The sequence below is a fragment of the Gouania willdenowi genome, chromosome 7 (genome assembly GCF_900634775.1).
Source record: "Gouania willdenowi chromosome 7, fGouWil2.1, whole genome shotgun sequence".
In the NCBI taxonomy this organism is placed as follows: domain Eukaryota; kingdom Metazoa; phylum Chordata; class Actinopteri; order Blenniiformes; family Gobiesocidae; genus Gouania; species Gouania willdenowi.
Window position 1 is genome coordinate 18,976,648 of NC_041050.1, and position 16,222 is coordinate 18,992,869.

Below are 16,222 nucleotides of genomic sequence, written 5' to 3' on the forward strand. Positions count from 1 at the left end.
GCCCAGAGGTTTGAAGCATTCTTGTCAGGCTTCCAAGCATCATTGCCTGTGTAGTCATCGTAGTATTATACTTTAAGGGGTCTTCAATCCCCCAGGAAGTGACAATGAACTGAAAATACCTTAAACCTGATGAGCACATATTTGTACCACTACAGGTGCCTCTAAGAACTCTTGATATCATTCAGAAGTGGTGCAGAACCAGCAAAACAAGTAGTGACTACTGTAGTTTTTTTTCTACTGAAGACTACGGACTGAGCTCTGAAGAGAGATCGTTTTCACTGCAGCTATGACATCCATTCAGTTTCAAGTCCGAGATTTACAACAATTAAGGCTCGTTCCCTGGTTTATTTACATTACATTGGAGGAACTTTTTGATATTTAGTCAGACACAATGACATTTCTGTGTTTTTTGTGGTTTAGCTGGGCCGTAAAGCTGAACTCATTGTTGAAATTTGAAGTAAAAGTTTGTCTAAGGATGTTAAAAAAGAATGGAAAGTGAATAAATGAATCATTAGGAAGTCATGATAGATCTCAAGACACAAGCAGACTGTTTGTGGGCTTTTGGATAGGCCATTTTTTTATCATGCAGTTGTGTATGTAAAGACATTGTTGGGCGGGGATGGGTTGGGGGTATAGATAAATACTGTTCAGTGACTTATGTTATGGTAATGGTTGAATTTCTGTTAATTTTATCAAATACACATTTTCAAAATACTCATGTGTTACCGTGGAAATGATCAGATTGGGACTTGTAAAAGCAAAGAATGATAACCGATAACTGTCACGTGTTATGATGAAATCTTTGTTTTATGTGCAAACGACAGACTCTTTCCTTTGTGTTTACTTTCTATGTATTTTTGGTATGATGTATGACGACCGCCGTTCGTTCATGTCAAACCTAACATCTCGGATTCTGTTTTAACTCACAAATGATTGATTGTTTGTTGAAAATGTGAAACACCCTCAATTGTACAAAAGTTTATATATGCTAGGAAGTGGGTAAGAGGACTGAAAGAGGTTTGTTGTTGCTTTTCATCAATGCAAAATAAATGCTGGTTTTGGTTTAAAAACAGTATAAAAAAAATCATTCCTGTTTGTGAACAATATTCCACCTTACCATGATGACAACTTTTGTTCTTGAAAAACATTTTGAAAAGTCGAATAAAGATATTTTACATTCTCCGCGTCTAATTTTGTGAATTTCAAAAATGAGGTAAACCACCTCTGTGGGGCATTTAAAAAATACCATACATGTCCCCGAGGCTTGCATTCATGTATCTGCAAAAACTGTAAGCTGAGGTAGGACTATTTATGTAATTAACAGCCAAGCAAGATCACCCACTTCTGCTGTAGTGCTGCGGGTGAGTCACTCAACCCAAAATATCAGCTCACACGGATGCAGCAGCACACTAACAGGGTGGCAGAGACTGAGATGGTGTGTGACTGGAGAATCCACATCCTGTCACAGTAAGTACCTTCCATTCACCAGCGTACTATCCCTCTGTGTGGTCTGCTTTTAGCATCTACCCTGCCAGTTACCCAGCACTATTATTTATAACTTTTTGTTGTACTCATTTGCTGAAGCGCAATGAGACTTGGATGCTGTGCAGCTGACTCCACGACAGTGCTAGTCTTTACTCTTAAAGGCTTTTAATGTTTAGCTGGAGCTAAAATTTGAAGATAAAAGAGTTTGCAACTAAGAAACACAGAGCATATTTTTGCAACAATCACAAACATGTATATGAGCTAAACTCACCTCTTTAATAGAAAGAGTGTGTTCTTGTGGTTGTGTTACTCTAAATTAGATGCAGAGCCATATTCCTTTACTTACAACTGAGGCATCAGTGGGAAGCCCAACCTGCGCTTTCAGCGTATGCTATCGTGTGAAAGAATCTCCTAACCCGGTGAGAACGGCGAGCTTCAATGAATGGCTGAAACTGTAGTTGACGAGACACATGAACACTTGAAAGTGCGCATGCGCAGCAAGCCTAAACTAGCAAGGGGCGTGCAAGTATGACGTCCTTACGTAAACATATCACCAGAATGATTGACAATTAGGAAGACCAATAGTCTTGATGATCCACCCGGAATTAGAAGCCAAAAAAACATCCTCCACAACATGTTCAGTGGCCATGTAAAGCTAGGTTTAAGCTCAAATAGAGCAAAGCAGGAAGACCCTATAATGTATTCAAGTCTAAAGTACACGGTTGAAACATCTGCTCTATTATGAATGAGGCAACTGAAAAAGGGAAATAAAAATCAACCAAATTTATTGACAATAACTTAGAAAAGCAAATCTACTTCCTACATTTTCAGTATAATAGTGCAAGATTAGTTTTAAGAGCATGTGAAATAATGCAGGGCTATTGAATGGCTTTGAATAGGTTTAAACTCAATGCTGTCAGAAAAAAATCGGTTTTTTATATAATTAGTAGAGTAGTAAATTATAAAGATGGATTTTATTTGATTCATAGGGTTAATAGCAACATCTAAACCCTGTCACATGCACACACAGACCTGTGAAAACAAACATTTCCATCCAAACATCGTCTTAAACTCTGTCACTGCTATATTGGACATTGTAGTGTGAGGCGTACAGTAGTTGGTGCAGGTATAGACTGCAGCTCTGTGATCATTTGGACCTTAGCACAAAGGGCAACATCAGCACTGTTTTTCCTTCCACGCTGTCAGCACTCTAAAGAAATAGGCTGAGCTTTAACAGTCAGCGTTTGTGTGGACCAGGAGGAAGACAAAATAATAAAATGTCCCAGTGATTGGCAAAATAGTCCAGCTGTGCAGAGGCCACCACTGAATCTGTTCTGTCATGTCGGAGCACAGGCCTGTCCCTCCACCCACGCAGCCCAGGATGGCCATGGGTAATATTTAGGCACGCTTGGGTTCACAGCCAAACTGCTAACACATCTTTCTCTGAAACTAAAGTTTGACGCCAGGGAGAAACCCATGAGAGTCTGAGGCCATAAATATAAGCCAGGTTCTCACAAAAGCTTCACTAGCGTTTACCTGGCAGCCCTGAGAGCTTTTACTGGGTAAAGCTAAGCATCTACTGCTCTGCACAAGGACTTTTTTTGTAAAATGGCAGCTCTAAAACTCAGCATTCATGAATGCTCTGTATTGATGGTGTTTGCATTATCTTTGTCACTCAATCTTCTATTTAGCTGCAGATGCTCAGAAGCTTCAGTTTACCACAAAAAAGGTAAGAACCGATTTTCAGTAGCTGTCAGGGACCTCTTCGGTCTTGCTTTACCTCCAAGGTGACATTATTATTATCTTTCCACATTCCACACTTGTGTTATGACACTGAAGCTGCTGAATCAACCTCAGCTGGTTGAAATGACCACAACCTCTACGTTCTCGACTCCGCTGACCCTGTCAGCCGCTATGGGCGTTTCACAGCACGTCAAGAGTTCATATTGATCCCCTTATGAAGGTGACGGAACAACCCATGAGGAATGTTCCACTGCAGCCTGTAGGAAGAGGAGAATATCATGGAGAATTAGCCAGTCATACTGTGTGTGCTGTGAAAGGATGACAGAAAACTACTTCCAAAGTGAAAATTGTGATTTTTAGCATAACCTGAGTTTGACTGCAAAGTGAATGTGAAGGATCACTGTAGTGTTTGTGTGTTCCTCAGGCATCTGTTCGTACAAGGAGAAATACTACAAACCAGGAGAGTCATTCCGGAGAGGCTGTGACAAGTGCTCCTGTCACAACTTAGGCTTCTTCTGCTTTACGTGAGTAAATAATTAACTGTATGTTATGTGAACATTGTATCTGAAGCATCTCTTCTCAGTATGAAGTCATTAGCAAAAACTTGCACAAAGTGAAATTAAAAGTCTATTCCAATGAGATGTATTATTTTCTCATTTTAAACATTAAAATTAGCATTGCATTACAACACTCTTTTCTTTAATCTCTGCAATCCTGCATGTTTTAGACTTTTTTTTAGATTTAGGACAGCCTATGTACAGGGCTCTTATTGTGAAAGGCTAGACGAAAAGTTATATTATGAGACAAAACCATAGTGTATGCCTCAGAGATCAATGAATCAAACTTCAATTACTCCAAAATGAAAGGGGAAAAAATTAAAAGTTTGTTTTTTTTTCATTTCCATTGTTAACAGTCCGTTTGTTGAAATTTTCCTGCATTGCATTGTGGGATGTGGAGTCGCAGCGATGGGTGTGTAGAAATACTCACTTTTTTTTTTTGCCAAGAACAAACTACACCAAAAATGAAGGCAAGTGAATCCCTGTCCTTCTTGCCTGGTTAGAAAAAAAACAAGAAATCATAGTAAGAATGAAGTAAAAAAAAAAACACTTCTATGCGTTCGTCTACTCCACTTCCCACAATGCAATGTGGGCAGATCAAAACAAACTTTTGACGGCAATTTCGACCTTTTACATCTTTAAATACCGCAAATGATCTTTGATTTGTTGATCTATGCAGCATACACTATGTCTTCATCTGTTAAAATAATTATCATCCCTATAGCTTTATAAGCTGCATGGTGGCTTAGTGGTTAGCACGTCTGCCTCACAGCAAGAAGCCCTGGGGTGAACAATTGGGTCCTTTCTTAGTAGAGTTTGCATGTTCTACCTGTGCTGCGTGGGTTTCCTCTGGGTACTCAGACTTCCTCCCACAGTCCAAAAACATGACTGTAAGGTTGATTGGAATACTGTATCTAAATTGGCTGTAGTGTGTCTGTGTTACCCTGTGATGGACTGGCGCCGTGTCCAGGGTGCACCCCCGCCTTGCGTCCAGTGTGAGCTGGAGACCCCTGCGACCCTGAAAAACAGGAACAAGCGAGTTTGAAAATGGATGGATGGATGGATGGATGGATGGATGGATGGCTTTATAAGCACACGTAGTTTGTATTAACTATCAAAGCACCCATGGACACCTATAAAGAACAATATATATGTATGTATAATGTTCTTAGTAGACAGTATAAATAAAAATGACTTACTGTAAATGTAGGAGATCTGGAATGATTTTCTCTGAGCAGTGCTTCTGATCCTCTGCAGGCCGATGAAGCCCACGTCCTGGCCCAGGAAGTGTCGCAGGCTGAGGACGGAGTGCGGTTACACAGTCGTTTATAAAGAGAACCCCAAGATGGAGTGTAGAGCTTACAGTTGGATAGGATGACCTGCAGGAAAACACTCTAAGTGCACACACAGTGAAGTCTGATAACAGCACAGAGCGCAACTGAATCAGTCTTAAATGTTCCTTTGATTAAAGATTGAATTTGGATTCATACTGTCTGACATCTTTCCAGTGGGGGAACACCACATTTTGGGCCCTGGGTACAAACCATTTTGTTGGGCCCCTACTGTAAGTTATGTACACTTTTTTTCCCCCACCGGGAAACTATACTAGTATTCATTATTCATTATTGTATAAGCTTTCTTTTTTCTTCACAATAACGCAGAAGTTCCCAACCGTTTTTGGGTCGTGACCCCATTTTGATATCACAAATGTCCTGCGACCCCAGAGACATTTTCTTTTCTAGAATTCGTTATTGATCATGTTTATTGAAGTGTGTTACAAATACAGAGTCGCCAGGATTAGTGCAAAAAGTGACGAATTTGCCACATTAGATATTTTTATACTGCATTTTATTTGAACTAGATTTATATTTGAGTATAGTATACAGTTATTTGATATTTATTGTGTGATTTTAATTCCAGGCGACCTCACATGGGGTCCTGACCCTGAAAAAAACAGCAATAACCTAATGACTCCATATCCATTGCTTTAATTTTACAGATCTGTTCTACTATATTTTAGTGGTTTATTGAATATTGTGTATTGCTAGAATTTAGGAGCGGCTAACACACACACTCACGCGCACCCACGCACGCACGCAAAGCAAACGTGTACAAAGGTGAATATAGAATGATTAGTATTTTAAAATAATTTTATTTCCAAGTAGGATTTCACGTGCAAAAGGAATGTTCCAACATTTAAATGTGCAAGAATGCACGTAGTTTATTTATTAAATGAAATAACATGTTGCCTAAAAAAAGATGTTAGTGTTTTAAAGCTCACTTCTGAAGAATTGAGTAAACAGTTGCTTTCCCTCATTTGACCTCATCGCCCTCTCCTTTCTTTCTTTATGTTTTTGGCCTGGTTTTCCTTTCATGAGGAAAGACATGGTGCTGACATGCTCCACGTCACAATGCACGGCGTGGACATGTGGGTTTTAAAGGAGGTGGTAGCTAGGGCCCTGGTGCAGCATTTAATGCAAAACTGTGCTTAACACAGGGCCATTTTCCAATATAAACAATCTAAAAATGTTTAAAGTGCTTTTTCATTTCCTCCAGCTGTATGAATATCACTTCCTCCTTTTGTAGCTTCGATCATATATCGAGATCCATGGGCATTTATGTATGAACCTATGCACAATCCATAATCAATGTACGTGTTCTCTGCTCAATATATATTCCTGATGCTGTGCATCTGGGCCTCTGCTACATTTTAGTGTGTCAAATGATCAATGAATGGTGTTCTATGTGAACAGTTGCCCCTCCTCTTGTTTGTAAGATATGCACTTGTTTTTTTCTTTCTCCCATTTTTGTTTGTCCCAGGTGTCGGGATGAAGGGTGGGATGGGGTTTACTCTGTTTCCACACACTGCTGTTCTGTATAATTTAAAAAACTATAAATAAAGTTGAAAAAAAATGCACCTTTGTACATACATACGTCTGATTCATGGGACATCTAACAGGCATTGCTAATTCTCCACGACATTGATTGAAGAGTTTCCCAAATGTCACTGAGCTCACTAACACATGTTTAGTTTGGCAGTGTAGCCAAGGGGAGCTTTGGTTTGTGTGAAATGACCAGTTATCAAAGATTAAAGCTTATTGTTTTAATTCTTTTAACTGGTTTGCCACAAATTCCTTAAAACTTCAATTCCCCTTGTTTTTTATTCTAAAAATGCTAAACCTGACTTAGTTTGGCTCCCTGTGGGATGGACTGGTGGATGTGCCCCTCGGTCTGTAGGCACCCAAGAATTTAACCTCCATCCCAGTCAGGACATGTAGACGAGTGATGCTGCCCTCTGCTCAGTTTGGTAAAACAGGATATTCTCGTGCTTGTTATCTGTAGCTAAATAGTGATTAGCTAATAATAATGGGCATGACAAATTGTGAATGTGGTTAAATTGGCAACAATAATCATGAAATATGGTGAAGAGGTTAAAAGTGACAATAATGGGTCAACATATACAACATTAGGTGGGAAAAGTGATGGAAAAGAGTTATAAGTGCCAAAAATGTATTGAAAGTGGAAAAGTTAGCATAAAAGGCAATTCGATTTGATGGAGAAGTGGCAGTAATGGGTATAATATAGTAAAAATGCATTTAAAGAAGCAAAAATATGGCAAGGAAAGGTGATGAAAATGAGTTAGAATATCGCAAGTTTGGTGTCGTTGCAGAAAAAGGTAAAAATAAGCAAAAATTGGTTGAAATCATTCCAAAAATATTCTTAGTTTCTTGAAGGCATCTGCCGACCCCCTCCCAGTGTCTCGCGACCACAAATGGGGTCCTGACCCCAAGGTTGAGAACCCTTGCTCTAAATGATGTAAAACAATGTAGTCAGATGTTCTGACATCGGGACCAGCCCTCACTCCTTAGAAACAAGCTGAGACTGATAAATAAAAAAGTTTCTTCACTGGTTCATGCTTGATGATCTCATCACAGAATGGTGACAGCAGAAAAATGCTGAAAAAAAACACACACACAACAAAAAAACACCACCACCATATTGTTGCCACTAACTGTTCGGCGTGTGAGTGGGCACACAGAATCATGAATAAATAAATTCCTTTTAAAATGACATTTTTGAAGAGGAAATGTACTGCAACTCAGTGACGGCAGCTCTGCATTATACATGACCAAGATTCTCTTCCAAATGAGCTTTTTTCCCCATATGTAACCCTTCCCTGAGGCCATGGGCAGCCCGTGTAGCACACGTGGAGGATTGGGGATTCAGGGCTGTATTCAGAGGCCAGCAGGGATGCTGAGATCGGTGGTAGTGAAGGCTGCTTCCTGCTGGACCTTCCTTCTGGTAGTAACGGTGAGATTCTCCGATGGGCGGCTGCAGATGCCAGACTTGGACAGAGTCTGCATTCATTCAAAGCTTTTTTCTAGCTCATGCCAACCTTATGGAAACTCTCGAAAGTGACTGTAAGCCTGATGTTATTGTAGTAACTTAAGATGAGGTCCATGATCTTTGAAGGTTCTGGTGTCAGACCAATGCAGTCTACATTTTCTTCTTGCTTCTCTCGACGAGGACAGTCGCACTCTCTGTTTCTCCCTCCCTTCCATTCTTATCTCTCCCCCAGCTGCTGCTTTGTCTGGTCTTGTGAGCCTAACAAGAGCCTCTCTCTGTAACTCATCCAAAACCGGAATAATGGAATTAATTAGTTGGTCTCTCAGTGCTATATCGATCAGATTTTTTCGACGAAAAGAACCGGAGGTGGTGACCCCGCATGTCCAAGCGGGACGTTTGCGGCTGGATACACACTTGACCCTTGGAACAAGTGGCGAGTTGTGTGTCTGTCCATCCTTTCCGTGGAAGACGTGGAGGACATCTACATGATTGGAATAATGATAGTAGGCGTGGTGCTGATCGGAGCTGGTGGCTTCCTAATCTATCGAAAAGTCCGTACTACGCTGGTGACTGTTTTGGAAAAGCTGCCAGTGATTTCTGAAGGATGTAGCAGGGCTCTGAACACTCAGACTCATGTGTTGATCGATATCAAAAGCAAGAGCTGCTTTTGGATCGTCTACGCATTATGGATAACAACTGGGAGAAGTTGGAGACCCGGCTTGGAAGTGGAAACTAGGCCATTCATTGGATTACAGCAGAGAGACCCAGGACAGAAGGCGATTAGAAATTGACATAGCCTGTATCAAATCACATTGCTTATCTCCCTTTCGGCTCCCCAGCCAGCCAAGGCTGTCTCAACTCTTATCACCAGGAAGTCTTCTGCAGACGGCGGCTCTTACCCCCACTCCCTCCCCCCGCTCCTTCCCTACATTCCCACCTGGAACTGTTGATGCTGAACTTTTCCACACGTCATCTGGTTGTCAGTAATGCAGCTACAGGTCTTCAACTTCAAATGCCTCGTTGGCCATCTTTCCCCACCTCCCAACCGCAGCTGCATGGAGGCGTGGTTGCAGCGCCCATTGGCAGCACGCCCATGTCCCCGAACGGCTGGAATCCTGCTGTTCTTCCCACCTGACCCCCTCCCCAGCCAACCTCCCACCCAACCCTTCCCACATGCCTTGTCTCGAGTTGTTTGACTGTGTCATGCTTACATTTATGTTTGCGGAGGCTGTTTTTTTTCCTGGTTTCACACTGCTTTCTCTGTTTAGGGAAATCAGTTTCAAACTGGCAGTTTTTTTTTTCCCCTCACCCCTCCTCTCCTCCTGTTGTTGATCCCTTTCTCACCTAAATATGTGGGCGCCGCAAATGGCTGCTCCGGTGTGTTGATGTGTCTTCTTTTACTGCAACTACCGAGTCAAATTCCTCGTATTGTTCTAAACTGTACCTGGTCAATAAAGCTCTTCTGATTCTGATTAGCTTGTGGGGCATGGCACCACATACATTGGAGAGGTCCAGCTGCAGTGCAGCATGGTCTACTTGTCCGTCCATCTACTCTAGTGAGCTCGTGATACGCTGGTACACCAGGGATACCACCTTTCTGTACCTGTCAAGCTTAATGATGGGGTGCTGAAGATTTTCCCCTCAACACTGTGGAGCAAAAAGGTTTTAGAATGTTTCATCTTACTTCACCAACTGTCTCATGATGGACATTTAAAGGTCCCATGTCATGCTATTTTTCACCCATCTCCATTTGTTCTAAGAATCCCAAAAACATAATATTTGAGGTTTATTTTCGCAAACTTGCCTGTTTTCCTGAGTTTTAGCCTCTGAAAAGTCACTTTCTGAGCAACTCTACACAAACAGGCTGATTTACAGCCAACTTATGCATATTCATGAGTGGGTGTGTCTATAGACGGGACACTGACTTCCTCCTCCCCGCACGGTGATGTAGGTCCAGAAGACGGCCTGCCTTCCTCCCACTCACTCCGTAGCAGAGCTCATGCTGCTTTATAAAAACGAAACAGAGCGTGGGGGCGGGGCGTTCTCCGGTACATACATAGACTGTAGAAAATACATACATAGCACTATGCAAAGGACACTGAAATGCTCACCTTCGTGGGTGTGTCTGTTTACATGTCAATCACGGCAGAGAGCTTCCTGGAGGTGCGGCTTCTCCAGCTCAGTGCGTGTCAAAATTCGTCATCAAAGTGACATCATCAAATTGGAGCGAGGTGTTTGGGCTCGCCCTGCAGTAAGAAAGGAGCAAATCACCCTCTAACTAACGATTGAGGGAATAAATGAAAAAAAAAACTTTGGACGTGTATGAAGCCCAAATAACACTTTATGATGTTTAAAGCACAGAAAAGTTGATTTACCGTAACATGGGCCCTTTAAGTTATGTTTGTTTTTGAAGACCCTTCTACAATGTGTTCGAAATCGCATACTAACGTAGTACACACTCAATAAGTATATACTGATACCCTCTTTGCACACCTGCTTCCTATTGCCTTAAGGCAGTGATTCTCAACTGGTTGGTTGGGACCCAAAGGTGGGTCGTGGACCTGTACTGGGTGGGTCGCGAACAGCTGGTCAAAACCAAATGAATACGTAATGTCTATTGTGTTGGGCTTGTCTTTTATCTTGAAAGAAACTTTTCTTTTGACAGGCATGCTGTGAAATGCATGTTGCACAGAAAAATATACAGATTTATATTTAAAAAATGATTATATACGTGTGTTTTCAACGGCAATTTTTGAAAAACTAACTTTGGTTGGTTGAATTCTGAAAAACAGTGAGTCGCGATTTAATGACCGTGGCAAAATTTGTGTCCCAGGGTGAGACCAGTTTAGAAACCCTGCCTTAAGGCACTTTACCAATACACAGTATTTGTGTCTGACCAGCCGAGCTGACACCTATTGTTTGTGAACAGCAGCTGCTAACCCTTCTACTGGTTGGTGTGGCAGGGTTTTGGTTGCCTTCTTTTAATGCAAACCCGACTGACCACACTGAAATCTGATTGGAAGTCTCAGAAATAAATCAAGTGTGTTTGTCTGTGTGCGATGTGCAGCAGAAAAAATTTAATCTGCAGAGAATGCTAAAAAAAATAAAAATATATATATATAATATACTATAACAGCAGTTTGTAACTCCGACTGTTAAGTCTGTCCAGGCTTCAGCCCTAAAACAAGCCATGCTACAGAACTTACTCACATGTGCTGTCCCTCATCAGAGGAGCATTTGCACAAGTAACTTAGACCCAGAATCTCCTTATGGTAAACTTAGTTGGCAAAAGTAATGATATAAAACTAGAAAGTACTCAAACAGCAGAGCTCCGTCACACCATAGCAGTCCACATGTTACACAGACCTAAGTATTACAAATATATTGAGGAAAATGTGTTTATCCATGAAGGTGGTTTTCTTCTAGTTCTGGATGAAACTTGAGGTGATAGAGGAACCAATCCTACATGTCACAGTCAGAATAATTAACATTGGTTATATTACGAACAGAGATATGATTTTGCCAATGACGAGAGTGAGTGGTTTTTTTTTTGTTTTTTTTTTTAAAGCTGATCTAGAGTCTGTATATTGATCTGGAACATCCTCAAAATCTAATCACTTCTTTCTTATATTTCCTAAAATGTTATCAAAATCTGTATATTAGATTTTCAGTGATATCTGTGGTTCCTAAACTTTTTCTGCTGCACGAAATTCCAACCTTGTCATTCTAGCATTTGAATAAACAATCAACATTGAAACCAAAGAATACACAAAATGAACACATATTTACATCTGAGCCACTTTATTGCATCACAGTAAGCAGATGTTAGTTAAAGATCAATTAGTTAAAGAAGCTAAAGTCAGCGTTACTTTGGAACAATAACTTATCTACAGAACAAATGCCAGATCTTGGCTTTGCAGACGCACAGAAGCCTTAAGCAACTACACTGTGCACAGCAAATAAAGGTAAGACTGTGTACTTTCTGTCATGTACAAAGTAAACAGCTGCAGCAATTTAAATCTAGTTTCCCAAAAGGAAAAGAGCAAAGTCATCATTAAGTCAAAACTCAGTCAGTGAATTTACAACAATATTAAAGAAACACCAGCTGATTAAAAAAAGCAGAAAAAGCAGAAAGGAATCCCAAACAACGTACGCAAAAATAAATAAAAACAATAAATTAAACTAGATAATAACCAGTAAAAGACTTAATGTGGCATTTCACAGAAACAGGCAACGTCATGTAATGCTCCTACATTGTGCAATTAAAAATCAGTGTGTAGGATGATGCAACTTTATTTTGTTATTTTAATGAGTGAAATTAGCCATTAAAAAAAAAGTCATGGTTTTGGTTGAACGGAGAGAGCTTCCTATCTCCCACTTTAAAGGCCACCATATGTTCTATTATGAAAAAGGATTACAGTCTAAGGCATTCAACTGACAACAGGCAAAAATGATGTAACAAGTAAAGTTTTCTAAGGTAGGCTATGTGATAACGACAATTAATTTAATGTACATATTTACGCAGCAAGATAGCATTGAGTTATTTTGTAAAAATCAATCTTCAAGAGGAAGATAGCAGTTGGACATCATAGCCTAACCTAAAAAAAAGCTTTGTTTACGGATATTTCACCTAAATAAAATGTTTTGAGTTGGTGCTTAAAAACTGCTTGGAAAAGTACATCAAAAGTACAACATTTCTTTTATATTAATGTAAATGCAAAAATAAAGTAGCCGTTAGTGCTACTGAGCTAACAGTGGTTTCCAAAGATTAAAACCTTGTTGTATAAATACAAAAGTTAGCAGTTGTACAAATGGTTACATTAAACCACTTGAGGTGTAAAGTTAGCGTTTTATTTTCTAATTTGCCAATTGCCTAAAAAAAAGTGATTGCACTGTGCCGTTACCACGGTAACAGAATAAAAAGGAACACACCTGAACAATTTGCACTAAAGGCAGGATCTGAACATGAAGTAAAGGAAATAGGATAGGATTGTACCGTTGAGTGACTTACAGCACTCGTCCTTTGATCAAAGACTTTATTTCCCAGTAAACTGTGAAGGAATCTGGCTTAGTTTGAATCCATTTGGAAACCAAAATCAAAGACCACGCACTAGGCTTGAATCAGTACTTTGGCTTTTGATTTCTGTGATGGACGATCAAATTGTGCATAATTACTTTGGGGGGAAAAAAGCCAGAATATCAGATCTTGAAATAGTAACAGATTAAAAAAACACTTGATTATTGTTTGAATATACGTAACATTACGGAGGGACGGATTCACTCATGTTTATATTTTCTGCTGCCTAATTGTTCATTGTGGTTTATATAAAAAGAAATATAAAATCTGCATAACACTCACAAAACTCACAAAAGCAACAGCTACAAGGATGAGCAGCAAAGCAAATCCTGTAAAAGAATCCAACTTACACAAAAAAGTCCAAAACCAGCTTGTACAAACTTCAAAGTAAAGTAAGACTTGTCTGAACCATCTCATGTGGACTATGAGCATCCTTCAGACTTATTAATACCATCAACGCGTTTCCTTTCTAAGACTTTAACCCACAACTCACAAGTCATCATTTCCCCCTTCTTCAATGTTTCGTAAGCAGGAATGTTCATTGCTTTCGTTCAAAAAGAAAATAAAAACATTTGTCATGGTTTCTCCCTTTTGTTGGATTGAACACTAAGTTCCTTATTTGACCTCCTTTAGTCCATCTTGGTGTGGCGGTTGTGTCCTTTGGAGTCTTACTGTATCTCCTGATGGAGGGCGAGCATACTCACAGTGTGTGCCAAAGCATTGCTGTGTCAGCCTTTTCTCTCTGAAGGAAAAGTCTCAAACAGGACCTGTGTCAGGCCTCGGGGTCATAGGTCCGTCACCTTGTTCTCTACAGCAGCAGCGATCTGCTGGAGTCTGTAACCCAGCTGCATCTTCTGAGCGGTGGAGTCGTCCTCCAGCACTGTGATGATCTGATGGACCACAACAACATATGGTACATTATTACTGCCCTAAATACCAATCATGTATTAAAAATTATATCACAGGTTATGTTAGGGCTGGCCATATGTCGATATTCAAGATATATCAAGTTTTCTACTTTGGCGATATAGAAAATTACAATATCACCTATATCGATTTAGGTATTTTTTGTAGCTTATTTTGTATAAAAATACTTGTTTTAGGAGTCGCTGCTTTCACTACTTCTCAGAACAGCATGAAAAGCACAGTTAGATGAATTTCTGAGTGTATCCTAACCCATACTTTGTTTGAACACTCGCTGTAGTGAGTGACCTGCAAAACCCCTGCACGAGATTTCGATTGGTTCACAACGGGCTCTCCAGCCATTGCTCCGGCACTCTGTGGTGAGCTCACAGTATTTGGCCCTCTTTCGCTCATTGGCTTTGTCAATCCGGTCCTCCCAGGGGACCGTCAGCTCCAGTAGCACCACTTGCTTGGTTGAATCAGATGTTATCGTTATCCACATACATCCAGTTTTTTTCTTCTTCGAATGCAAACCAGTGCACACCTTAGCTTAGCTTAGCTTAGAAGTTCAACGTGCTATCTACTGCCTCCTAGTGTCTGAGAAGTAATAAATTACTTCGCTGATGAAGACTGAGCTAAATCATTTCTGTAACATTTGCAAAAACTTAATTGGCTCAACTAAATATTTCACATAGTTTTACACCTCACACCTAAATCAACAATGGTTGGAAATACTTGTCATCACAATTGAGTCCTTGTCAAATGTACTCAGACTATTTCATGCTGATAATGGTGCTGAATTAATGGCCCACTGGTCTGTATTACACTTTGCTTTAAATAAGATTTTTATTTTTTTAGTGTAAAGAAAAAAGTCTGAAGTTTTACTAGTTGGATTTGGTTCACTCTGTGTTTTAGTGGTGACATTTACTAGGTTGAGGATTTTTTTTAATTTTTGTTTTTTCCAAAAGGGAATCTCAAATATCTTACTAAGCATGCTACATTATGACAAATCCTAATCTACCTTTAACACGTCTTAATGGGACAAAAGCAAATCAAATCAAACAACTCAAACCAGATCAAGAATCAGTGGTGCTGCCAGATGGAATCCTGTATGCACTGTGCGTACAATTTTTTTAAGGTGTGGGAAAAAAAAAAAAACGAATTTAAAGGATTTAAAGAGACTTTTATCCCAACGTGCATACAGTTGTGAAGGTTCTCCTAACAATGCCCATGTCCACTGTCAGTACTGAGCGTTCATTCAGCTGTTAAAGGCGGGCATACTCTGTGTGATTTTTGGCCTATTTGAGCAGAGTTTTGACTCGTGCGTCTATTTTTGGGATCGGGCCGAGTCTCTGCTAAATTGCGTGTCGTACATTGTGCAGTAAACATGGGGTCACGAGAAGCGATTAACACCTCACGACCAGCTCCTGATCAGCAATCATATGTTGTAAGGAAATCGAACATGTTTAAAATGGAGTCACTCCTTGTGAGGGTATCTCACAGTTGAAGCAATGCCACGGGCCGGCTGACAGACCGCATTGCCCATGTCTGTCCAGCCAGATCCTGGTCCATCACGTCGCCACCTATTTTTTCAAGATCTTTTTGCTGAGATTTGCGAGTGTCTCTCCACTTCCAGGTTCTACTTCTTCTGTTTTAAGGCAATGCTTCAAAGTTGGTCTCCTAATTTGCACATTGCATTTCCGGAAACAAGACCCGGACGTGTCTTGTATGGACGATACTATGGACATACAGTGAGAGCAGTCAGATCGTGTCACAGTGTCAGTCTGTATACTGGAACTCAGTACAAAGATTGAAAAAAATCCCACAGTGTCTGCCCGCCTTTGTGTCGCTTGAAAACATGCCTCTGGAACACCATACAAGAGGCTGAGTGGACTTGCCCTAATGAACAATTATGATATTCCTATCGCTTTCGACTTCATTTCAAATAGGTAGGAACATTATTAGCCTGTTATTATTATTATAAAGTGTGTTTGTGTGTGTTTCACCATGTGCGCCTGGTGTGCCGTAATCAAAACATTTTGCTGGGCTGTATTGATCTATGTTTCTGTACGCTGTTACCATCCTCTGCTGTAAAGCCTATCTGATCATT

The 16,222-nt window shown here is 40.3% G+C and overlaps 1 protein-coding gene across 3 annotated transcripts in view; it reads right to left on the reverse strand.

Moving 5' to 3' along the window:
* Positions 1 to 12,215: 12,215 nt before the first annotated feature.
* LOC114466991 (plexin-B1-like) overlaps positions 12,216 to 16,222 on the reverse strand; it is a 109,212-nt gene continuing 105,205 nt past the window's right edge. For all 3 annotated transcript variants that reach the window (XM_028452914.1, XM_028452913.1, XM_028452912.1), the window contains one exon: positions 12,216 to 14,099. In XM_028452914.1, coding sequence (XP_028308715.1) covers positions 13,995 to 14,099 — 105 coding nt within the window. In that variant the 3' untranslated portion in view covers positions 12,216 to 13,994. The remainder of the gene's footprint in view (positions 14,100 to 16,222) is intronic.